At 34.3% G+C, this 27,886-nt stretch overlaps 1 protein-coding gene across 3 annotated transcripts in view; it reads left to right on the top strand.

Annotated features, from left to right (window-relative positions):
• Positions 1 to 27,886, top strand: part of LOC125663819 (protein arginine N-methyltransferase 5-like) — a 44,642-nt gene that overhangs the window by 3,365 nt on the left and 13,391 nt on the right. For 2 of the 3 annotated variants that reach the window (XM_056154397.1, XM_048896202.2), the window contains exons 3-11: positions 1,331 to 1,416; positions 9,736 to 9,867; positions 12,268 to 12,374; positions 12,868 to 13,081; positions 13,835 to 13,924; positions 15,142 to 15,213; positions 15,646 to 15,723; positions 16,062 to 16,120; positions 20,889 to 21,014. In XM_056154397.1, the coding sequence (XP_056010372.1) occupies positions 1,331 to 1,416; positions 9,736 to 9,867; positions 12,268 to 12,374; positions 12,868 to 13,081; positions 13,835 to 13,924; positions 15,142 to 15,213; positions 15,646 to 15,723; positions 16,062 to 16,120; positions 20,889 to 21,014 (964 nt within the window). Of the gene's footprint in view, positions 1 to 1,330; positions 1,417 to 7,332; positions 7,392 to 9,735; positions 9,868 to 12,267; positions 12,375 to 12,867; positions 13,082 to 13,834; positions 13,925 to 15,141; positions 15,214 to 15,645; positions 15,724 to 16,061; positions 16,121 to 20,888; positions 21,015 to 27,886 lie in introns of those variants that run through there. The other variant, XM_048896203.2, reaches the window with a different exon arrangement.

Raw genomic sequence — 27,886 nt, 5'->3', positions numbered from 1 at the left:
AAATTTTGTTGACATTTCTCTCTCGACATGTTTTTGCATGACTTAATAATCCATCAAGATAAATTATCATATATAAATCAATGTGTATATATCTTGTATAAAAATATTTCTTCTCGAAAATATATAGGCTTCATTTCTCTTAAAGACAAAACAAACGCAAGTATATCGATTGCTGCTTTCTTATAGAACTGTTATACATATAGAACAAATCAGTTTTATAACGAATTTGTTATATTTGAATGATGAATTCGCTATAAACATAGTGAATTACGCTTATAGCGAATTTTTATAGAGGGTCCCGAGAAATTCGCTAGATCAGAGTTTTACTGTATATTGCAGATTCAAGGTTGTTAAAACCATGCCCCCCCCCCCCCTGGACGCCCCCCTCCAGGGGGGGGGGGGGTAGGGTAGGGCCACAATAGGGGATCAAAAATATACATTAATATTTAGGGAAAATCTTAAAAATCTTCTTCTCAAGAACTGCTGAGCAAGAAAAGTTTACATTTACATGAAAGCTTCCTGACATAGTTCAAGTTTGTAAAATTCGTGGTCCCTGGAGGTAAGTTGGGGCCACAAAGGAATTAAAGTTTTATATGCGAATATGTAGGGGGAAAATCTTTAAATATGGGCCAAGGTGAGCTATGTGGCCCATGGGTCTATTGTTTGCACCTAATGCAAAAGGTTTTTATGAAATCATGATATGAAAAAAAAGGAAATTCTACAAATGATGTATTTCATATTTTTATTGACTTTAAGATGATAATTCTTCATCCAACTTCATTTAATATATAATCTCCAACACCTAGACATAAATGTCTCAATATTATGATGAAAAATGGTAAACTTTAAATAAAGCACAAAAATAAAAATTTGCTAAAATTTTATGTTCTCCCTTGGTGACTAATTTCCTAACAGAATATGATGAAAATTTTTAGCAATTTTTGTTGCTGGCAAATTTTCTCCTCCATTAAGAATTCCCACATTTGAAACACTTAACACTACATGCACTACAGTGCTCCCTTGATATACCCCCCCCCCCCCAACCTGTTATAGCGTCACCTCCACTTATTGCCTGAAAATCCTGAACAACGGATTTTATGATTTATTTTAGTATGTAATTCATTGAAAAATAACTGCTTTTCTAAATCACTTTCATTAACTTATCAAGATTTCATTTGCAGAAATTTTTACACCATTAAGAGCACAAATATCAACAGTTTACAGTTATTTTCTCTTATTTTCCATATATATATTTATATAGATACATACCCTTTATTTATTGCCTACTTTATATTAATTTTATAAATATTTATGTGTGATACTGTTTTAGATTGGAGCACTTTGATTGTTGGGAAGACATCTCCTTGGTTACAGCTAGACTCTAGGGTGGAAGTCATCCGTAGGAACTCCGAGGCGGTAAGACTTTTCACTTATCATTATCAGGCCTATAGGACAACTCATTGAAAAAGTTCATATATTTGACAAAACAGGTCATAGAATGGACATCTCACAGATAATTTGTCGACACTCATCAAAACTAGTGAGGAAAATCAAACAAAAATAACATATATCCAGCATTATAAAGCCATTGCTATATATCAGCTGTATATCAACCATTTCTATTTAATCTTTTATATAACTTGTACGTTAAAAAAAATGTATGCCTTCAAATTAGCAGTATAATGTTAAAAAAACTGCAAAGATGTCCCAGAGAAAGGGGGGGGGTCTAACCTCCGGACACCCTCACCTCTTTCTGGATTCGCCAATGGGACAGAGAGTATATTTAAAGGCAAACATTTGCTTTGAGGTATTTCTGTCTTATGGCAGCATCTAGTTTTTGTTTGTTGATGAAAAGAGAAAAAAATTGTGTTGTGGGTGATTTTATTCCGGTTGAGATCGCAAAGAGGTTTCAAACCAAACAAAATTTCAAATGATATGCTCATGCATGCAGAGTAAAGGCATTTGAAGTCTTCAATTGATAAAACAAAAAATCTTATATTTAGGGAAATTAAGATGAATTATTTGCTTGTTACTTGTATAAATCTTCAACTGTAGTCTTCGAGTGGGGGTGTGTATTGAGAAAGTAAGAGTTGCTAGAGTAACGGTGCACTGCCATACAGATGATTGGACATGAAGTCGCGCCTCAGGTGAATTAGCTTCCTTGATATCCCACTCTGTGTCTTCAAGTGTAAAAAAAAAAAAACCCCAGTAAACTACCTAAGTATTTGTATAGTATGGATACCTTTACAAACATGTACAGTTAATCAATTCAATGCGGAGTTGCGCTCCTTTATTGAATTAAGATGAAGCCCAGTGTGTTGTGTTTGTAAATGTTATTCAGATATTATTTTAGAATATCAGCATGAGCATTTCTGTGTAATTTTCAATTCCAATTCATTTGAATACATGACTTGTATCATTATAAATGCACAATTGTTGTTTACATTATATATTGAATATATTATTTATTAGGAACATATTAGATTAAAGAAGTTTAGAAATTAATAAAACTAAATCTATAAATGGAAATAAATTGTCATTGAAAATAGCATATCTCTATCACTGATTCCATCCACTTCCACTAGGCCTAAAGGACCAGTACATGTAGTGAGCATTTTTATTTTAAGAAATATACATGAATGATATAGTTCACTTTAACACTGTTTAACATGTTGCCTATCGTACACTCAAGAACCACTCAATGAATTAGATTCCCATGAAATAAGTACTATTAGAAACTGAATTCTTTTTATAATACCTCTGCAGTAATTTTACCGATCATTATTTTAAAATTATGTCAAGAAGCTCCTGACATTTCTCAGTTATATGGTGACAATTTCATCAAAATTGGACCTGAAATAACACCAGAAGAATTCTTTTTAAAAGCAGTCCTGTATGAATAACGGTACGTAAGACTAATAATTATTCTATTTGTATATATAATGTACATCATGTTTAAATTTTTTATCCCCCATTTTTTCCACTTTATAAATACAAACAAAGTCAAAACTGGAGACCAACACCTTGAGGTTCACTTTATAAATGGTAACATTTTCAAATAAATCATTTGGTTAAACTTTAATCCCTTCTCTCCTTCTTCATCTGTCATTATCACCATGTCTCTATATAGATAAGTGCCAAAAGAGTCCGAACTGTAAAATTTGAAATTGAGGCCAAACCTTTCATTCCCATCTTGGCCGAACACAAGCGGTCCATTCCTGACCTAAACCATTTGTTCTCCATCTTAAATTGTTCCGTTTCTGATATGAACTGTTTCGTTCTCACAGAGAACTGTTCCATTCAAACTATTCAGCATTCATTCCCTAATCAAAACCTTCATTCCCAAACCATTCCCCATTCCACTGGTGTAGTAGTATGCTTCAGGGTCTGTTCTATTATTAATAAAAGTGATGTCAACCACTTGTCGTCTGCAATAGTGAGTTGTCTTTCTTAGACTTGTTTTGTGGGTTGGTTTTACTTTTGATGAGTGTACATTAGGTGAGTTGTACCCTTCAGTGAGTTGTCTTTTGATGAGTTTTCAGTGAAATATATCCTTCCATGAGTTGTCTTTCGATGAGCTGTCAAGATGAGTTTTAATTTCGATTAGTTGATGTTCGGTGAATTGTACGGTGAGTTGTCTTTTCGATGAATTGTCCAGAAATAGAATAAGGGAAGACTCTTCATACAACAGCTAGATTTATACCGAGCTGTGTCCTTTGGGAATCTCACAATGTGACCCCTTGTAAGAGAAGACCCTTTAATTGTGTCTACAGAAGAATAAGATACAAAGCTGTTTGATAATTGTATACTATACATTTAGTTTATATTTTGAGTATATATATACTAAACAATATAAATACTAAACTATATAAAACATTAGGAGAACCTTTAATTCAATTTCATTTTGGCTATTTAAACATGAACCATGAAAAATTACATTATTTGAAAATGTATGTGATCATGTATATATATTTAATGATGAATATTCTGGCTATTTACAAGTTTGTGGTTGTTATTTTCATGCTTTGAAAATTTTTCGCAGTTTGAAAATGACAACTGTAAATATGAATTTTTATGCAGTGCGTAATAAAAAGCTTTCCATGACAACCATGTTTATGTTTGTGTGATTGATGATGCCATGTGATAATTTGGATGATACAAGGGACTGGAAGTGACTCAAATTTTGAGCTTCGAAATTCTTGATCTCTTGAAGTTATATATGATCTCTCAGTCCCTGTTTCTTTTCCTATTGGTAATCAAATTCACTCTTGTTCTTTTGATATTTCGAAACTTTCTATCCCTTAAACTATAAAGTTAATGTTTCAATATATATAATCAGTTAGATGCCCCTCTTACATAATGCTAATTGTTTACATTTATCATATTGGGGCCGCTTTACAAAATGCTAATTGTTTACAAACTCCACTTTCAACCTAATATTATTGCCTGTTGGACCACTCCAGTCCTGTGAAGACTGTCATCCTTGATGACAGTTGTTACAAACTTTTTCAAAAATGTTGAAAATGGAAACGTTTTTAGCTCAAGTGAGCTTTTCTGATCGCCTGTTGTCTGTCGTCTGTCTGAAAACTTTTTACATTTTCGACTTCTTCTCGAGAACCACAGGGCCAATTTTAACCAAACTTGTCCAAAGGCACCCTTGGGTGAAGGGCTTTCAAGTTTGTTCAAATGAAGGGCCACCCCCCTTCAAAAGGAGATAATCACAAAAATGCAAAAAAAATTAGGATGGGGTCATTTAAAAATCTTCTCTTGAACCACTGGGCCAGAAAATCTGAAATTTACATGAAGGCTTCTTGACATAGTGCAGATTCAAGTTTGTTAAAATCATGCCCCCTGGGGGTTGGATGGGGCCACAATAGGGGATCAAAGTTTTGCATGCAATTATATAGGAAAAATCTTTAAATATAAGCCAAGATGACTCGGGTGAGCGATGTGGCGCGTGGGTCTCTTGTTATCAGTAAAATTGGTTTTTGTTGTGTTTTCTCACATAAATTTTAGACAATTGTGAAGTCAATTTCTGTGGCTGCCCCTCCCCCTGAAAACGGTGTTAAATACCTATAGTAATTCACTTGGTAGGCTAAATATTTACGAAAGGATAGCACAATACGTATCCTTGGGTAATTCAAAATTTTAACAAGACAAATACAGTAGTAGATATATACAGTCGTATTGCACGACAACATACATGTGTACTTTAATGTTCAATGCTATTGTTAGCTAGCTTTTAAACAAAAAGTAGATACAAAGAAGCAATAATTTCTTCCACTCTCTGAGAAATAACTTTTATTGGGAGAACTTACATTTTTTTCAAAACCCCTTAAAATTTGTGTCATTTTTTTTTTAATTTCACCTTATTAAAAAAATGACAGAAAATAGTAAAATGTCTACATAGGAGACATATTTCATGCCCTATGATATAAAATCTGTAAAATCCAGGCACTTCCGGAAGCCTCTGGGCCCTTACAAGGGCTGTGCGCTGGACCCACTGGGGTAGACCCTCTGCCTCATAAAGTTGTGTCCCCTCTAACAGCAATTCCTAGATCTGCCCCAGAACCCAATATGTTGGTTTCCACTACTGTACCAGCTGAGCTACATTTAGTATGTACTGACAAAATTATCTATCAACCCATTGTTTTGAGAAGTCTTAATTTATGTTTGTAGGCGAGGGATTTTGAACACTATAAATTGTTGCCTCTGGTTTGAAAGTGCTGGTCTTGATTTGAAATGCACAAACTTTTTGGAGTATTTTAACATATGACCGGGAGGGAGTCCATTTCCAACACCTAATAAATCATCATTGATAAAATGATCGATCTAGGCACATATGACATCACAGCTTGATGCCATGGGGTGAGGAAACACTCATAACAGGACATTAAAGAACTGGTCATTCAATGCATAGGTTTTTCTCCCCTTTTCATGTCCTAGTGGACAGAGAGAGGGTCATTGCTTTCCAAAACTTTCCTATTTTTCTTGGGGGATTGCTTGATTTATCTTCTGAATATGCATTACAAATGTCCGAGTGACAGTTGTTTGTAAACACCGATTTAAAACAAAATAATTCTTGCTAAAACAGATGAAATGATGTGTCGTACAGTCTCATAAGTACATATATATGCGATAATTTAACAGTGTTTTTACAAGATGGACAAAGTCGGTGAAACTTTTGCGAAATTCGGACAACACTACTTAAATGATGTTGAATTTCCAGATTATTGTGAATCTGTGGACAATGCATCATAATGCTAAGGAGTGGGACATCCCTTTTGTAGTTAAACCTCAGAGATTTTTACATGCAGACGGCAGTTTGTTACCATTAACAAACAGTGCTGTCGGAAAAAGGGTAGTAAAATTAGCGTAGCATCGCCTAGTTTATATCACTAATGTGGGTGGCAGGGGACAGTTTATTTTTACTCCAAAACATGTGGGTAGGGGGTATACATCAAAGTCAGATTATGAGACTAACGAAAAATCATACTTCCATTTTATGTTAATACTTGCATTTCATATTAGTGTAATTAATAACTAAATTATTACCCTAAATTGCATGTACTCCATACATACAGCACAGTGCACAAAACATGCTCTGAACAAGTTCCCCTTTCTCGCTTTGATTTTCTTTCTCATTTGGGCTTAATTCGTAACACACATCAGAGTACCGTGGATTTAGACAACTGTGCACAATCAAGAAACTTTCCTATTTTTCTAGGGGGCGTACTTGTATTATGTACATGAGTCATTTATTTATTATCGACTCTGAAGTTGCGAAACAATTGTGGAAGTTTGCAATTTGTGGTGGTTACGCAAGTTTCTAATCAGGTGGTGTGAAAGAATTTACTGGTGTTAATTAATACATGAATTTCATCAGAATAATAAACAACAGTTTTAGGCAATTTAAGGCAATTTTACAAAGCCTTAATTTAAGAAGAATTGTCATTCTACAGGTGGAGAACAACCTACAGATTTATCTTTGAATATTTTTTTGAACATTTTAAATTTGTCTGTAATAATGTAGATAACAACATACTACTGGTGTGGGCCAGACTCAAAGTTTCATTTTTGAGGTGCTAGATGCTCCAATTTCATGTGGACTGTGCAGTTCATAATGCATCAAAGAAAGCGAAAACTGGTAAATTGCCAGGTATTGAGGGTGTGCAATTAAGTAGATAGACACCACTGAATGAAACAAAACAAATAGATTTTGTAGTTATTGACCTCTTTCAGGGCTTAGCAGGGTTGAAACTTAAGTAAAAAATTTCCAGGAGGAAATGTTATTTCTGGGAGCCCACAACAAAAAATGCTAGCCCTACATGTATCTGATGAAATATAATGCAAGAAATCCATGAGACATGTGAATGGATCATATATTAAATGTGAGCGTTTGTTTCATTATATCGTTTGAATGCATAGTAATATTTAGAGAGGTTGAAAATAGGTTTCCAAATAGGTTTTTAAAAAAAAAAATTATATGCATGCGTAAATATATTCTACTGCAAAAACTTTTATTATTAAATTATTTGTTAATCGAACTGTAATATCTTTTCAATTTGTTCTGACAACAACACTGCTTTCTTTGCACTAACAGTAGCTTTCTATTTTTACATATCCCTTTGTTATAATCATCATGAAGACTGCAATCCTGCTTTTTTTAAGGCAAGCTCAGAAACTTCAAGGTCTTTTGACATCAATGATCTTGTCGATTGACTTGAGTAAAAATTGTTCATGGTTTACTTTCGTTTTAGAAGAGGTATCCAAAACGCTTTAATTTAAGCTTGTAAATAACTCTCAGAAAAGCGTCTGGTCGCTAAAGATATACTGATTACTGAACCTGATACAATTATGACCAATTCCAGTTCACATTCACCATGTGGCGAGCGAGATAGTGAATTTAGGCACCCACTCAAAATTTTACTCGTAATTGGCGAGTGGGCGAGTGCTAAGTTTAAACTCTGGTTAGGTTTACCACTTGTTTACAAACACATGTGGATGCAATGTGATAATTCTATTAGATGTTGATAACTGATGAAACATTTGAGAGAATAATACAAATAGAAGTTTTTTCTAACAAAGCAAAAATATTAGTATCTTAACGTTTAGTGATGAGGGCATGTCTAATGGTAAAACAATGAAATAAATGTATTAGAAGGTTCAAATAAAGATGATTCTGTAGAAAGTAAAAAGTCATAAGAAAAGTACAAGTGCATTCTTTTAATGCTTTTTGGGAATAAAAATTAGTTGATATATCTGCAAATTCACTATACATCTGAATTCATTACAACCATTTGCAGATTAAGAAACATGATAACATTACCATGATTGATTGATTGATTTCATATTGTTTAACGTCCCACTCAAGAATGTTTCACTCGTATGGAGACGTCACACTACCACAGATTCAGTAAACTTGTAAACTGTGATATGCGTAAATTTACTGCATCCATGTTCATAATGAACAATTTTGACTGAAGCTGGCATGATATATAAATAGAGGGAGAGAGCCCTTGCTGTATTTGTTTTGTCAATGAACAATGATTGACCCTTTTTTTTTTTTACGGCATATTGCTTCTATTTCATTCTTACCAAAACATAGCTGCAATAATGTAGCCCTCTCTGATTTTTTTTTTTTTTTTTTTTTTTTTGTTAGGGAGAGGGCTACAACTCCTAAGGATCTCCGTAATGGTGCAAATGCGGGAGTGATTCACTCCCGCAACATTTGCGCTCATTCTATACATTTCCTGACTTTCTTTACGTAAATAAAATGATATTCTATGTTTCTTAGTCAATATATAAACTTACAACCTGCAACTTAAGATTTGTGAGGCTCTATTCTACCGTTTTCAACAATTTCGATAAATTCCAATTTCTCGATTCATATTTGTGCGCCATGTTTGATGTACTGAAGTTTCAACTTCCGATTGTCAAGTCATTTGCATATGCCATATAAGGTAGTATTTACATCAATGGACAAGTATGGAGGCGAAAGCTATTTCGTCGGTATTGAAAAGGTTTGAATTTAATATCAAGTTAAAAACCGAACAGCAGAGTGTAAATTCTTTCTGCAACAATATGATTTTCCTTTCTTTGTCGAAGTGGCTCGAGTAACTACATTTTCGCGTTGATTGTCAATGTTTAGGTTTTTCATTAGATCCACCTACGAGATCTCGCGATAACAAGCATGGCGGAGCAGACGAAGAATTTTGCATGCTGTACATTATATTTAATGAAAAACACCTTTATTAGACATGCCCGAGCACAAAGTTGGTACTCCTTTTGGTGTAAACAACATTTGGGACTAATACACAGAGTTTATTATCGGTTATTCATAAAATTATTTTGCACCATTACGGAGATCCTATGGAATTGTAGCCCTATCCCGAAAACGTCAGAATAAAAAAAATTGGATAGGGCTACATTATTGCAGCTAACCAAAACAAAGTATGGGAAAGTTTTAAACTTTACTAGATATGCAGTACAACAGGCGTATAGTGAATTCATCCTTATTGCGAAGTGATATATTTTTAAAATCCCTTGTGAGAGAAACATTTATTGGATGTAATGAAATTTGGTCATAATGAACTGCTTTTCACTGGCCCTGGAGGTTCGCTACAACCTTGTTTTACTGTACATCTTTTCCATGAGAATTTTCTAGTGTAAAATTTATACCATATAGCTTTAGAATTATGAAACAGTTTTATATTTGAAAACTCTTAAATTTAGGGATTCAAGCAGGAACTAGCATTTGCCAGTCATCTTGGTCTGCCAGCCATATTGATTCAACTGAGACATAGCAAAAATGCCAACTTGGCTAGATGTTTAAGTGAGCAGATTCAGACTGCCTATTTCCAGCAGGTAAGCACAGTACTTTGTTACATTCAGGAATACCAGGAACTTATTTCAATAAAAATGAATCATATACATTAATAGCAGGATATTCAATATTATTCATATCTTTGTTCTGTACTCCATCCCAGTTTTTTGTCAGATTTAATTTCAAGGTTAGGGAGTGACCAGTCAAAGCACAAGGTTAAGTTCAGTGTGAGATGTTCCTGCAAAAGCTCTTGATTTTGAGTCCAAAAGGAATTGGTTTGTAGATACCAGTTGTTTTGTAATTCTACCCCATGCAACAAATGTTATGTGGGAATGGAGATGACTGGAATTAGTCTGTGCATGGATTGGTTTCTGGGCCTCGTGCAACTTCCCTTTTAATCTGGATCCATCATACTTCACCCACAGACTCAACATCATGAGATGATCGATTTTAAGGTCAAAAAGTCCCAACAAATCCTGCACCAATAATTTTGAAGTCAAAAGATCAAAGGTCAATCTTGGTGAACTCTGATATAGGAAAACAGTTTGTCGGTCATAAGCAAATTTCCTTTTCACCAGGAGTCACAATGCTTCACTCACAGACTTGACATGGGGTGAGAAAGACTGCTTTTATCTGCAAGGTCAAAGGTTGAGCAAATTGGACTCTAACCGAGGAAAAAAGTTTCTGAGTCGTAAACCATTTTCATTTTCACTTGGGTCCACAATGCATAACTATCAGATAAACAAAACACATCTTCCACCATCCACTGCTTTGATATGTTCCTCATTTCAATTGTGCTGTAGGCAGGGTTGGTATCACTCCAACAAGGTCAGTTTTTGATGCATCTTTGGAGGAAGGTGTACGTATCAGGACATAGATTCATAGATGGAAAGACCTTTTGTTGTAACTAGACTCATTTTGGAATTATATGACCATGCATATTAAAATTGTGTCCGTGTCTTATTATGCATACTGTAAGGCCCAGGATCATCAAACATTTGACAGGTGATGGATACTAATATATAGGAAGTAGTGAATTCATTAAAATCTTGTCAGAATTACATAATGATTTATTTGGTTGTGCATGCATGATCATGTCCAGATCATATTTGATCTTGCACAATGGCTGATCTTGAGGTTAATATTTTTGGTTTATCATTTGATGAATCTTGTGTGTGTGTGTGGGGGGGGGGGGGTAATACGCCGGTTTCGAGATACGTCCGAGTTATTTCCTTTTGGAGAACTCTCATACATAGTAAGGCGCGAAAGAATTTGTTTACACGCGGGAGTGGGACAGATATTCATCATAGCGTAAGTGAATGTACTCAGTAAGTTTCTCATACGCTGTTTGAAAACCCGAATTCGACTGATACACAAACTAAGTAAGTGATAAGTATTTAGAGAGTAATTAAATACATATAATTCTTATCCTATCACGTTATTTCGCTGGTCATAAGTACCATATCCAAGACATTTCTTGCAAATATGACATTGTTTGTATGTTTCCACTTCGGTAAAACATTTCTTTTGATAGTATTTAGTATTTCCCACATTTACATATTTAAAGAGAAGCCGCTTTTAATACATTTCATCGTCTTCCTCGTTGGCTGTATATACACTCTGTCCCACTTAGGCATTCAAAGTTCCACTAAATGCACCTCCTATACAGAAGAGTTCGTATCTCGAAACTGATGTATTGATGAGAATCATTATGAGGGTCAAATTAACTCTACATCTTTTATCGTCCCCCACTGCAACATGGAAGGGGACATAGAAATACCGGTGTCCATCTGTCCCACTTGACTTTGCGGACGCAACTCTTCCGAAATCGCTCAACGGATTTTGTTCAAATTTTGTAGGATTGTTAGGCACCATATGTAGTTGATCATATTGTGCCTCCATTTTGTTTTAACAAATTTTACAGGAATTATGCGACTTTGTTGAATTTGTACATGCTACGCTATAGGAACACTTTATTAAGTTAGACCGATGATCTTGATCTTGCCATGCTTAATCAATTGTTTATATTAGTATAATTGAAACGGCGCATTTGCCAACCATCTAGGTGCATTCGGAAGTCATGTGACAATTAAAAAAAGCTGCTATACATAGAGAAATATGGCGGCTTAGTATGAAATTTTATGACCTCTGACCATGTTACAGAGATAGCCACTTAACAGAGTTATGTTAGGTTTTATAATCGGGAGTGAAATGAAACAACCACATGGGACAAGTGACCTATTGATAACTAGAGGTGACCAAAATGTTGGACTGTACATTCGAACATTTGAACGTTGTGTTCTTGCTGTCCGTCACATTGTATTAAAGCTGTACATTGTGCTGTGTGTTTAGATACCAGGTTCGTCCGCTCCGCACGCTAAATACTTGCTATACATTCAAGACTAAAGAAAGACCAGTGATGTGTATCTTGTTTATTGCAGCAATACTGGATTCAGATTCCGCTGGTATCGGCCAGAGATCAGGCGGAGAGCTTGATGGAAGGACAACTGGACGAGGAAAAAGAACCACAAGATGACACCTGGAAGTGGTCAGTAGAACATAAAATGATGATTAAGTGCATCCTCGTTGAACCCTTTTCAGCACATCCACTCCTATAGTATATGCTTTATGAAAGCTCTGTATTGAATCTTTTCCCTAGTACAGTAAAACAGAATTATGAAGAACAAGTTTTTAAAGAAGTTGCACTTACTGCAAAGTGAATTTTATTTTTCTACGAGAGGAAAATAATGAAAATTTTATGGATATAACAAAGATTGGTTATAATGAGCTGTTTTTCACTGGCCCTGGAGGTTCACTATAACCGTGTTTTACTGTATAATGAAGTTTGGTTATATTGAGCTGTTTTTCACTGGCTCTGAAGGTTCACTATAACTATGTTTTACTGTATATGCACTTCTAAATGCTGATGATTTTGTATTAAACACAACTTTGCAAAAAAAACAACAACAAAAACCAACAAAAAAAACCCCACTAAAGCCTGCATAATAGATTTCATGAAGTTCAATTTCCATGGATTTCAGGTGGCATGAGTTCAGAACTCTTTGTGACTCTCATAGAAGAATCAATGTTGTGCTGGAGCTTTCAGCCAATCTACCGTCTGAAGATGTGCTAACAAGGTGGCTGGCTGAACCAATTAAATGTGCTGTTGTGTCCACCAGCCTCTTTCTGACTAATAAAAGAGGATATCCAGTTCTATCAAAACCACATCAGAATTTCCTCAAAAAGTTGTTCAAGGTAAGAGAAATAGTAAACAATGTAGCCCTTTATTATCCCCTTGCAATTCATTGTGAGAGGGGATATAGCAACAAAACTGTTCATGTGTGGTTGAGTTTGTGTCTGAGTGTGCGAGTGTAACGCTGAGCTTGTAGACACTACACATATTTTTGGTCAATTCACAGGTAACTTTGTTATTAAGAGAGGAAGAACCCTTTTGATTTTGGGGCCAAAGGTCAAGGTCACTACAGGACTTAATAGAAAATGTTTGTAGACACTCTACAGGCTACATGTTTTGCTTGATTGAATGTAGCTTTGTTATCGAGAGGAAGAACCCTATTGATTTTGGGGTCAAAAGGTCAAAGTTCAAGATCACTGGTGTTCATAGAGAAAGCTTTTAGACACTCTACAGACCATATTTTTTGCTTGATTAATTTGATATTTCACATGTAGCTTCGGTTTCAGGAGAGGAAGACCCCTAACGATTTGGAGTCAAAAGTCAAGGTCACTACATAGAAAAAGATTGTAGACACTCATTGTGAAGGGATATGCCCCACTTTGTGGAGCTCATTTTAATTTCATTGAAATCCATTAAATTCAGTAACCTTTTTTGAGACAAAAGTTATGATTTCTCAATGTCCAACCACATTTTTGAGAATTTTAAATTGATTTATTTAGCATTAAAGTCAAATGGAAAGAATTTTATTAGTTCTCACAGAAAACATGAATTAAGTTGTGGAAAATGAAATATTTAAAGATTTTCTGTTTTTACAGCTGGAGATTCAGATTATTTTGAGTGGTTCAGACAGACACCCTGATAAAGGTCTGCATACCTACCAGCAGTACCTAGATCATCTGTGGCAGGTAAACAACCCCCACATTTTCACATATGAAAAAAGTGAAAATACTTATACCCATAGTTAATGTTGGAAAAGCGAAAGTTTGTTTTCAAAGCAACTATAGCAGATTTCAGATTAAAATGAAGTAGTGTAAGGCAGATGGCCTATCTATCACAAAAGCAATAGGCTATTTGTCCTAAAAACCTACCATATTATGGGCCAATTAATTTTCAACAATATTCAAATCATTAATTTTTAGGTCACCTGAGTCACCGGGTAATCTTGGTCTGCGTTCAATGCCGTGTGCCGTCTGTCGTGCATTAACAATTGCACATTTATAACTTCATGATAACTATCCATCCAATTCTTTTCAAATTTGAAATGAAGCATCTTTGGGACAAGGGGGACATTAATTGTAAATTTCTGGATTTCTGCATCCCTAGGACCGTAGGGGAAGGGCAAAAGCTTGCCAATTTTCAAAAATGTTATTCTTTACAATCACACATGTAAAAAAAAATATATATTGCATAGTCATGTAGAGCAAAAAGAGGTTCTGATTCCAGGGCGGGTTTATATTGGTATATTGTGTTTATATGTAAGACATTTAAATAATATTTTTGATTTCATGGGCTTATCACATAGAGGTTAAGAGAGAGCTACTAGTATACAATACATGTATATGAAAAAATACGTGCAATATAAAAACCAGATAACAATTGTTTTTGTTTTCTTTGGAGCAGTAAATTTATTTTGGGTATAAGCATTCCACTCCTACAAGCCCTGGCTGACCAGTGCTCTAAAACGTTTTTCGTTAAGACTGCATCTTTCATTGGGTGATGCAGTCTACAACTGTGGATAGTAACGAATATGAATTAGTCGGATAGAGATGGATAATATATGACAGGATTGACCGTTACATACAAAATTCAATTGGCCATTCTTTCTGTTCAGTAGTAAACTTGTAGGCCAATTTGGCCGTTTATTGTTTTCCTCAACCATTTTCAATTTTTGTCAGAAAATAGCTGATGGCAGTTTGAAACTCTGCTTAAGAAGCATGTAGATATTTGTGTCAGTATAAATAATTTCATATTTGAAATCTTATGAAACTTTGGAAAATCGATGCAGACAGTATGTGAAATTTGTAATTGACAACTTGATTGATTTATTTCGTAACACAGTGGGTTTTTTTTTTCTGTCTGACAGGAAATTCTTTGCAGTAAATATAATTTGTTTACTTTCCAGACTCGGACTCCCCCTGATCCTGTCACCCAGTTTGCCAGAGGCTACGAGGACTACCTACAAAGTCCACTGCAAGTAAGCTTGGAATGTTAAGGAGGAATGCTACACCACAGAAATTTGATATGGATGAAAAAGTGGAGGATATGTGCAACAATATTTTGAAATTCAAAACTTTCAAATTTACTTTATTAAGTCAAAAAATGCAGTTTTAATAGAAAGCAATCTGAAAAAAATTTAAAAACCCTGCTGGACTTGAACCTGCGACCTATAGTTCAGCAGTCGACTTGCTAACCTACTGAGCTGCTCAGCTAGGTAATGCTATTTGAAATGATTAGACAAATATTGCTGATATTTATATTTTCATTCATGTTTTAAAAGGAAGTTGGCCATTATGACAATGTAGAGTACCTCCTAAACCAATGTCAGTCCTTTAATTCTATAAGCAGTATCTACAATGTAAGTACTTTCTGGGGTTCTCTAAATTATGTCTGCAATATGCTTTGACAGCCTCTGATGGATAATTTGGAGTCCCAGACGTATGAAATATTTGAGAAGGATCCAGTGAAATACTCTCAATACCAGAAGGTCTGTTTTCTCTCTCTCTTTATATCTATATACTGTAAAAGGGGAAATATTCGCTTGGGTGTTATGTTTGCTATATTCGCGATTATATTAACGATTGCAAAAGTAAAACTATCGCAAAGTGCTGTTCAAAGTATTTGGTAGTAAACACAAACTATTCAAAGGAGTTTATCTGTGAAATTCAAACCATTGTAAAATACTGAATGTTAAAAATCACGAAATTTTAGCCCCACTAAATTCAAGCCCTTTACGATATATCTCCCTCTGAACTTAAAACACCGTTTTTGATGAGACATTTTGTCGAGTTTGAATATATCACAGTGATCAGCAACTCTTTTTAGGCTGTGTATTATGCCCTGCTGGATAAAATTAAACCAGAGGAAAAAGAAACAAAGAGTGTGTAAGTAATCGTTTGATAACCTGAATACTTGGAATATATCTGTACTTTTAAATTAACAGTATAGCAAATCATCTAGGCACAGACGACGTGTGAATTTCCATCACATTTTCAATGAAGTAAACATGTTATGTTCACATCTGCCTACATATGGCATACATGCCAACTTTTGAAAATCCCCATGGGGGATTTTGCGCGCGACGACCTTTTTTCAACGATCAAAATTCACGACATTTTACCATGAAAATAAATATTTGTCTTTTCAAATAAAATATCAATCTAATCATTGTACATGTATCATACATTAACACAACATCAAGTGTGTTTGACCATTAACTTTAACAAAATTATATTAAAAAAAACTTTGAAAGATATAGATAAGTATTTTATTAAAATCATCTATTCAGCAAAAAATCCTCTCCAACAAGTCACATACATATTATCAAATAATACTTGAAGTTGCATCCTTTTACACCATATACACATTGGCTAGTCTATATATCAAAAATTTAAATTAAAGCACATGCATTTAGGTACGACTACAAAGGCAATCTTGCTTGTCTGTAAACAATTTCATGGGCTTGCAAAGTCTGGTGGAACAATCTGCATTGCAACCAGAAAAGGAGTGATCTGCCCTGCTATGAAGTTTGCGAACAAAACCTTTGCACCCATGACATCTGAAATAATTACCAGGAAAAAACACATAAAAATATACGTTTTTACTTGTAAAATAAAGCTATTTGCTAATATAAAATTCAGTACAGACTTGTGCAAATTACGCATCACAAAGTCTATTGAATACTGCACTATATAGACTATGTAATACATCGCTATAGACAGATAGATTTGTATAGACTATATTATTATAGTTGGAAAAACATATGTTTTACGTACCTTTAATATTGCATATTTTGGATGCTGTCAGCGAGAGGCAAAAATCGGGAATGTCCGATTGTTTGGTGGTGACACTATTATCATTGCCATTCACGTTTGTGTAAAGGATATGTCAATTTGAAATCCGTCTTCCTGATTAATTACTATCAAAACATGCTTCGCACTGTCCAATAAGCACCCGGACACAGGCAGACTAGGTAAATTACATCACCCCGATACCATGCGACACAGGTAAACAGCAATGGCTGACTATTGTCCCGATTTCTGATTGGCCAGTTCAGAAATGAAGCGGGATTTCAAATTCCGGTTGGAAATGGGGGGTTGTTGTCGTAAAAATGGGAGATATTTTTAGAAAATCGGGATTTCAGGGTATTTTTGCAATCCCTATCGGGATTTGCCTTTTCAACTGCTTCAAATCGGGAGAATCCCGCACAAATCGGGAAAGTTGGCATGTATTAGGGTGTGTACATATAGGTGTGTACATATAGGTGTGTACATACAGGTGTGTACATATAGGTGTGTACATATAGGTGTGTACATACAGGTGTGTACATATAGGTGTGTACATATAGGTGTGTACATACAGGTGTGTACATATAGGTGTGTACATATGGGTGTGTACATATGATGGTAAAGAGCTGTAACAAAAAAGAAAAGTTCATGTTTTACAATCACATAAAAAGGTTGTAGGTAAACATGTAAACAAAGAATAATTAAGCTAGCTTCTAAACACATATTGTTTACAATGGGAAAATGATTTATAAACTTATATACATGCATATATATATATCAGCATTTAGAATTTATCAAATTAATAGATTCATTGTAAACAATAAAGATAAATGGACTGAGATAAATATTACCAAAATGAAACCTACAATCAAACGTTCATTTAAATAGGGCCAGCATGATAAGGTCATTTAAATAGGGCCAGCATGATAAGGTCATTTAAATAGGGCCAGCATGATAAGGTCATTTAAATAGGGCCAGCATGATAAGGTCATTGAGTTTGCAACTGTGTTTGATTTAAAGGGACTGGTTCACAATTTTTCAACAAAATACTTTTTATTTTTGATGTGAAACATAAAAAATATAACTCATTTAATGTTGTCAGTGAACATTTCGACATACAGTGTGCAAGAATAAAAGCAATAATTTAGCCTTAAATTTGTGTTATGTAAACAAAGACTCTAGTCTGTTTATATAAACAAACCAGTGAAATATCAATTTTGTAAAATAAAGCATCTTAATTTTGCATTGTCCCAAATTTTAACTTTAAGATGACACATTTTACACGGGGAGTGCTTAAAATATGAAAGATATACAGTGGAACCCCGTTATTACGTTTTCCATTTTGTCACGATAAAATAACGTAATACTGGGGGCAACGTAATAAACGTTCCCAGTGAAATCTGTTAAAAATATCATTTGGAAATTGTATATCGTCCGTTGGTACTCCGTGAAGGGGTGTGTGAATATATCTTTACTGTTTCTTTGTTTAAAAGACTATGATACTTTGTTTTATTTACATCTTATCTTTAATGTCCGTAATTCTTCATGTTCTTATTCCTTTTCTTTATTTTGGTGTAGGATACATAAGGATGTTTTGATAAATGTTGCTTTTTCTGCATTCATTTGGACCACCATTTTGTTCAACTTTAAAACAATGCGTTCATGTAAATTTCTCTCAATAACTCGTTCCGGATCATATTCAACATTCGTATTAAAAAAATAACAAAGCATCGTTTTTATTAAGTTCTCTAATTACACAATACACAACACAATAAAAAAAATCCCACCCAAAAAACAACAAAACTATAGACACAAAACGCACACGATACCCAACACTTACACACTTTTCTCACCAACGATAAACACGGAGAATAATTTAAGCGCAATCCACTTAAAAAAAATATATAATGATGCACGAAGATTTCATTTATAACGTTAAATGATGGCACTAAAATCACGTGCGCATCAAGGGATTTTAAAATATTCACTGAGGTATATGCCGTGCACGAATCAGCCGATAACACAGGACAGTTTGATCGGTGTATGAATGGACAAGATTCACGAACACCCAAGCTGCATGTCCAAACAATGGACAATTTTTTAATTGAACACCTTTAGTCACCTATGTCCAAGTAGTTACCCAAGCGGTTGTAACATTGCTACGATAAATCTTGTCTTTCATGTTTGCTACCAAAGCTGTCCGTGAATAGAGTTTTAATAGCGAAGGTAATCACACTATGCTGAACACGCAGGTGGTTGAGAAACTATTTCTTTGATTATCAAACTATGAAAAATGAAGTAAATTTCATAGAGTACAATTTCTAAATATTATTTAATTGTTTATCACTGGCTTCAATACGGGGTATTCACCTGTATTGATGTTGCTAGATCTATCGAAGCGTGATCAGTCAAGCGTCTCTAATCCCCAAACAGACCAGGAAATTTACGTGGTGACTGCCTCAGGCAGTCAAGGTGTGAATGGCTTATTATTTTGAGAATCACTATTGAATAATAAGGGGTTTATTACGTTTTTGTTGGAATTTTTACAACATAGTACCGAGTCCCGGCATTTTAGGACAACGTAATAACGAGGTCTATTTTATATAGGTTTGTTAAGAATTGGTTTTGTGCTTTGAAATTCCAACGCAATATGCGGACTAACGTAATAAAGGGGGAACATAATAACGGGGTTCCACTGTAATAAACTTAGATCGATATCCATTTCTTCTGAAATTTTTGTAAACAATAACATACAGCAATCTTTGTTTACAAAACAAATAATGAACCCTCTAAAATGAGCTTTTGTGATAATGTATAACCTTAATTTTATGTGAAATCATTTGAACACATTAGACAGTAGATTCTGATCAATAATTATAGTGAAAAACAAAATTTTGGGGAAAATCGTGAATCAGTCCCTTTAAACAAACTAATAATACCACTGTGACAAATTATGTACATTTTAAGTAACATATGTACATGTATTTAAACCATGATTTACTTGTAAATAAAACTTGCATTTTGAGCAGACCAGGATCAACAAAAAAGGAGCAAACTTGTTGCAGGAGCAACTTCCGCAAGAAATCACAAAAATAAAGAAGAGATTTAAAATTTATTAGAAATAAAAACAATAACTTTTACGCGTAACAGTACAATATTGACTCTTCTTCTGCGAATATACTGTAAATCACATTTTATTTCCAAAAACATTGTTTACTTGTAATATCGTGAGACTAGCCATGTGCAAAAATTCAGTTCTCACAAATAAACTCCTAAGCAATTAATAATGATTCCCGAAAGTTTTGTTTCGTGAATAAATACATCTGACATTGTATCCACGCAAAGATAAGGTCTCGCGAAATTAAAGTGATCTAAAGTATAGTGTTAGTGTAATGATACTCAGGTAAATGTCTACAGAAGTATTTAATTACAATGCTATTCAGAATGATGATGATGTCCATCATTATCATCCATCATCATCATCATCCATTTTGATTATCCAGGCCAAATTCATCCTTTTGCAAGGGTAAAGCCTGGCTGTCCTGTCGAGGTGGAAGTTAGTTTTTCTATATTAGGGAATCCAGTGGATTGATCCTATCCAATCCTGTAGACAATAGGTCTAGTTTTACTAACTCATCCAATGTCAGCTTTAGTCTGCCTGGAGCTCAATCAGTGATAATGGATTTATGTTAGAAAATGTGCTAGATTTGGTTATACAATGTACCCATATTGTCATTGGTCACTTTTATTAAAGTCCAGTTCTCCGGACATTCCTATTTATGATTTTGTCATTATGCTTATGTTAGAAAATGTGTTCATTTGCACCAATATAACTACAGTTTTCAGCCCATCCCTTTTTTTGTAGGGTTCTGATGGTGGTCGGGGCAGGGAGAGGACCCTTAGTGAGAGCCTCCATTGCGGCATCCCACCAGGCAGATAGAAAAATCAGAAAGGTGTATGCAGTGGAGAAAAATCCCAATGCTGTGGTGACGTAAGTGGAGCTGATTATTTTACCCCACCAACAAAGTTTAGGGAGGTATACTGGAATTGCTTTGTTCGTTCATCCGTCCGTCCGTCGACATAATTTCTCCAGAGTGTAATTTTAACACTGTTGAGCAGACTTGATTAAAACTTTGTGTATGTCTTACATGAATAATGAAGTTGTGCACCTGCTATTTTGTTTAAAAAAGATTAACATGCAAGGAATTATGTGTATTTTTCCATTTTGAGTGGGAGATGGGGTGTTATGTTGTAATTGTCCAAAGTATATCTTGAAAACCTTTTATTTTTCAAAGAGATCAAATTTAGTATTTCCCACCTTCCTGTGTGTCTTGTGAGGGCATTAGTCCTGTTAAGACAGTTCTAGTTTATTAATTAAATACTTGGATTTTTTAGGGAAAGCTCCTGTTGATTTTTTTTGGCCGGGTTGCACGAAGTGCAAATCCGGTCTATAATATGGTGAAGTGTGGGCGGGCGGGCGGTTGGGGAAATTTTGTGAAATCAACTCCTCCTACAGTTTTTTTTATGTACAACCTTGAAACTTTGCAGAAAGTAAGTATATATATTGAAGTTATGCACTAGGTTTTTTGAAGTCTGACCTTTGTCGAATATGGGCGCTACAGCAAAAAGTTGTTACTAAAAATAGAGTTCAACTTGAAAAAGGTAAATGAGATTATCTTTTGTGGTTAAATTTAGTTGCACTACCTCTGAGGAAAAATTCAATTATATATGAATGTCAAATTTTCTGGGCATGAGTTGTAAATTTGCAATATAAATAGAGAAATTCTGTTTCTTTATCATATAATCATATACAATTCAAGCACCTGAAGTTATTGTTCATTTTAGTTATTATTACTTAATATTACATATATCAGCAGTGCTCCAAGTTGCGAGTAAAACGGTCGCATTTGCGACCAGAAAATCAATTTTGCGACTAGAGATTATAATTAAGTCGCATTTTCGCGAGTGAAGAAAATTTGGGCAACCAGTAAAATTTTAGAATCGGGATCGGAAGTCTGAATAAATATTTTTAGTCTCGGTCAAAACAATCAAGATGGCGGGAAAACGAGGTTTAGAGCACTTTGGATTTATCAATAGTAAAAAACAGAAGCCTCAGCCTTGTACATGTAACAAAGAAATTCAAGAATCACACGGGGAAAGTTCTACATCAAAAGATGGCGTAGCAATGTCTAAAGAGAAATGCAAAAGTAAAGGAAGAACCCCATTCCTGAAATGGCGGAGGATATTTTCGTGATGGCAAAATGTTTTGCAGAATTTGTGAGGCCAATAAGCCAGCAACGTCCACAATTTCTAGACATCCATTGTCCTATTTCGCCACGACTGAATTTACATCTTTCAAACGTGGAAATGTGACTATTCACGGTAACAGTAAGAGACATGTCGTTGTCCGTGACTGCATTATTAGCAGTAAGTCGAGCGGGGCAACAGATAACTACCACCAAATAAATCCCTGCCCAAATTATTTACTCTAGATATTGTGTAATAGTGTGGATTGTATAGGTATATAAACAACTCAACACCAATGGTAGGGTTCTATCAGAGTTTGTATTCTTTTCTAATTAACTCTGAAATATATAACAAGAATATCACATATAATATATATCATGAATTAAAACATATAGTATAAAAATATCAACAAAGAAAACTCATTTGCTCAGCACAGTTTACAACCAAGAGTTATTCCCCTTAATAGTGCTTATAAAGATATATTTGACTATTGATTACTATATGGTATAAATAATAAATAGATTTATCTTACTCGACTATTGCACTTAATTAATCATAGACTAAATAATCAACTTGATAAGAATATTCAGAACTTATCATAATGCAAAGAATATACAAAAAAATGCAATGTCATACCTATGTGTGACACAGAGCCAAATTTCTGGTCAGGTCCAAAATATTCTATATGCTGGTAATAAATCTATATAGAAATAATGAAATATCAAATACTTGTGTGAAACTAATGTTACATTACTTATTCACACAAGGAAATCATAAAAAGTGAAAATAGCTGAATACTACTCGAACACTCTGACATTCACACATAACATATTTAAACTACTACATTTGATTCAATCATGATTTATAGTTTTAATATACATTCATACTGATATACATTTTACTCTTTAGTTGTAATTGATAACTTAAAGATAATGTAGAAATGCATATGATCACTCTTACTCAATTACCATCATAGAAAATGCATAAAATCTAACTATTCAGCAAATGTATTAATTCAAAGTAAGCACATGTACTTTGAATTATATATGATCATAAAAACTCAAAAGAAAGTCATATTTACTTACAGTCAAATTGTACTAGGAAAATCTTCTGGAAAACACTTCTATATTCTTAGAAGACAATTCAAAATGTGAACAATAGTAAAGAGAGGGAACTTAGACAACCAATGAAATTGGAGAGTTCTATATTCTATAAATATTTACATGGTGCTATTACTGACCATTATGATCTCATAATCTATAAATAACTTTAGAGATATTTGCATATACTATTAAGTTGTACATAAAATAAATTAAAAGTAAAGACAACTTTTGTCATGTACTAATCTTCATAATCTAAATAATGAAATAATATATTTACTTTAGAAAAATATCACCCTGTCACAATTGCAACCCGGCCAATTGAGTCTTTGACCCATTTTTTTAAAACTGAAATTATATACTGTATATACTCGCCTTTAAGTCGGTTCGCCTATATGTCGGTTATATATTTTTTAGGTTATTTTAGAGGTATTTGCCATAGACCCGCTTTGAAGTCAGTGCAACTTTTTGCAAGAATCGGTTGACAATGCTCAAATGTCTTTTACATCTGTTTCAGATAACATTCTCAACAATTCAATTTAATATCAATACTCTTAAGAATTTATATGTGTTCCAATAATATTTTGGGATATGACATCAATATTTAACTTTATTCTCAACAAATTAAACAGTTACTATTTCGTTTATTTCGTCCATGTTTTTGTTTAAGAGTTATATCCCTTGTCCAATATATTTTGAAAACCGATCTTGATTATTTTTTTTACTGTACATGTTCTTCATAACCCTTCCAAGTAAATTAAAATTATGTTTTATAAATTTGTTTAATAAATACCGAGCCTTTTTTGAAAATAAAAGCATTCAATACCAATACACATTAATTGTCTCTTTCAAGTCCTTGGCAAGTGTTGGGGCAGGGAGGAATTCGTCCACTGTCAGTACAATTTTCCTGAAGAAGATTGTATGTTGTTTTTTGGTTTAAACACTACATTTGATCTATTATTGGCGATTATCATGATTAATTTGTCCTTTCGTTTACAAGTATTGTCTCTTAATTACCTGTATCCTATAACTGACAACTGACACTGTGTTTACTTAGTGGCACACGCCCCGAGAAAACTGTGCCCATGGGATACCATTAATTTTATAAACCAAGTTGTAACGGAGTGGAGAATTACAATCTAAATTATCATTGAACAATTTCAAATCTTGATCAAAAATGTTTTAGATGGTACATATATGCATATTTTATAATGTTCATAACTCTCTCAAATAAAATAAAGATATTTGTTTGATAATTTTATCTGATAAATACTGAGCCACTATTGAAAGCCAAACCAAACACCACAGTCCACGAATACACTTTAGAGTCCCCGGGGAGTGTCAGGACATAAAAGGAATTTGTCCTCACTGTCAACACAATTTTCTTGAAGAAGCCATATCTGTTGTTTTGGGTTTACTCTCTACCCTTGATGTATTACTGGTGATTATTGATGTGACTATTTCATCATTCATTTACTTAAACAATTATTGTCTCTTCATGAACCATGTCCTATAACTGACACTGTCAGAGATGCCAACCACCCCGATTTGGGCGGAGTTTCTCCGATTTTTCAACTGAAAATCCGCTCTCCGACTTCAGTACCTTAAAACTCCGATCAGTAAAAAAATCCGGATTTTTTTCATTCTCAGTCGGGTTTTTATTAAAATGTTAGAATTTTGATCCGTATCTTTAAGACGCATAATGCGTAGTATGCAGGGCTCACACTGGACCAAAATTTTGTGTCGCAACCTGGCGCGCATGCATCGACTCATACACGTTTACTGTAGATCTATATTTCATGTATATTATTCAAGAGGCATATACAACATATCGTATCTCTGATTATTCTTACACAATGTATACAACATAGCTTTGTTTAGCTTTTATCACAACTCACTATAATTATTATGATATTGTGAAAATCGATTGTATTTCAGCAGATTGCTTTTTAGTCAGTCTGATGACATTGCAGCACAATCATGGTTTTATTTCTAAATATTGTTTTTGGCTAAGTTGACTCAATTCTATTTCATACCAGAAACAATTAGGAGTATTTCATAGCATATAAACTGGCTATATTAAATAAAGACAAGAAATGAGTTTCTAAATGTATATTAATCATTTTAGTAGTGTAAATGACATATATTACTCATTAAATTTGCAGTCTAGAAAAAGTCACTGATGACAAAGTTACTGAAAATTAATTACTGTAATACATAACACATGATAAAAGTTTCACATCACATTTTCACTGAAGAATCCTGTTTTCATCTTGAAATCCAGAATGACAAAGTGGTCCTTTGGTGAATCTCATCATGTAGAGGAGAAGGGACTTCATGAAGTCTGAAACAAATTTTAAATGGCTTAAGATGATGTGAAGTCAAAAGATGACAGCATAGCAATTTCAGAAGAACCTATAGTTTTGCGTTTCCTCATGGCCATTTTCTAAATAGATCAAACCAAAGACCTAATTAATAATTCAATTTCCCAACATTCCTCTATTTATACACTAGACTACCGTCAAATGGATTAGAAAATATAGCTGAACATTCTAGTTTAACTTTCTAGATGAAATCGCTTTTGTACTGTGATGAACCGACAAATTAAATTTTATATATTTTTATTAACACAGAAGTATCTTCCATTACTAGCTTGTGTGCACAATCACACGCTTTTTATTCCATCCAGTACAAAACAGGTAACTCCCCAGTAATGACTCGGGGTATCTCCCCAGTGTATTACGATATGTAAGTGTACATAGGCAACTCGCACGTGCAAAGTTCATTTCATTCACACCTACCTGCAAATAGAGGATCAACCCTTTGTTTTGTGTAAACTGCTAATTAAACGAGACACCCCTAAGTCTTATTGTTCCCATGCGACAGGGTATCCACATTAATGCTGCACAGGTGTTTTACCTGAGGCTGTTTGGATGCCAACAGCTAAAATTCAAAATGGCGCGCGAATACTAAAATATGAAATGTCGGTGTCGCATTTCCGGAATTTCTGTCGCATTTTTTTCTGAAAAATCGCAAAATGCGACAAATGCGATGGGCAGCGCGAGCCCTGAGTATGGATTAGTGTAACAAGAAACATTTAAGTGATGCAGATTAAAAGCACATTTTCAATCATTTTAACAATGGCGGAGACGCCACTTGTTGGGGAGAGTTCAGATCTCACCAAACTAGTTTAACCCCACAACATGTCTCAAGTGTCTGTCCAAAGTCAGGAATTGTGGTCATAGATTTGTTTTTACTCCTCTTTTTAATCAATCAGGGTTGGCATCTCTGCACTGTGTTTACGTAGTGGCATGCGCCCCAAGAAATCTGTATCGATGGGATACCATTAATTTCATAAACAATCGAGTAGTAATATAGTTAAGAATTATAGACTCAGTTTTAACTATATTTGAACGATATCAAATCTTTTATCAAAAATATTTTAGATGGTACATATGAATTCTTCAATATTAAATCGGGTTCACAATTCTATTTTACCGATAAACAAAAGATTCACAGTAAGTCAAGTTATATGAGAGATTAAGTTAATAAGTCATTTAGAAAATAAATGATATACTCTTTTAAAAGATTAATAAAGTTATCTAAATATGTAAATACATGTACTTTATGCATAATCTTAGAATACATAAATAATATAATATGTCCAGTCAATGATAATTATGATATCGTCCAAGTACAGAGTTGTTTAAAAAACATTCTATACATTTGTCATTACGCCGCCCAGAAAGATACCAATCCTCTCTGGACACGCCTATAAGTCGGACCAAAATTTAACTCCCAAAAATCTGACTTATAGGCGGAACCCTCGTTCAACATAATATCAAAGAAAACAGATGTTATTAAACATTAAATTACCAGTAGCAAAGTGGTTAGGATGCTCACATCACCCGATGGGAAGCCCCAAGTTCCATTCTTAATCCTGGCAATGTATCAATCCTGAGACATTTTACAGTGATAGTGGCTGTCCTGAGACATTTTATAGTGATAGTGGCTGTCCTGAGACATTTTACAGTGATAGAGGCTGTCCTGAGACATTTTATAATGGTAGTGGCTGTCCTGAGACATTTTATAGTGATAGTGGCTGTCCTGAGACATTTTATAGTGATAGTGGCTGTCCTGAGACATTTTACAGTGATAATGGCTGTCCTGAGACATTTTACAGTGATAATGGCTGTCCTGAGACATTTTATAGTGATAGTGGCTGTCCTGAGACATTTTATAATGATAGTGGCTGTCCTGAGACATTTTATAGTGATAGTGGCTGTCCTGAGACATTTTACAGTGATAGTAGCTGTCCTGAGACATTTTATAATGATAGTGGCTGTCCTGAGACATTTTATAGTGATAGTGGCTGTCCTGAGACATTTTATAATGATAGTGGCTGTCCTGAGACATTTTATAGTGATAGTGGCTGTTCCTTTGCCAGTCCCCTCACATTAGAAGTAAAAGTGATAGCAGGTTTTTTTTTAAGGTCTTGATTTCAAGGGCCTGGACC

Source organism: Ostrea edulis, chromosome 1, assembly GCF_947568905.1.
Source record: "Ostrea edulis chromosome 1, xbOstEdul1.1, whole genome shotgun sequence".
NCBI lineage: Eukaryota > Metazoa > Mollusca > Bivalvia > Ostreida > Ostreidae > Ostrea > Ostrea edulis.
Note: the sequence above shows the minus strand (reverse complement) of the source record. Positions and strands in the feature narration are given on the sequence as shown.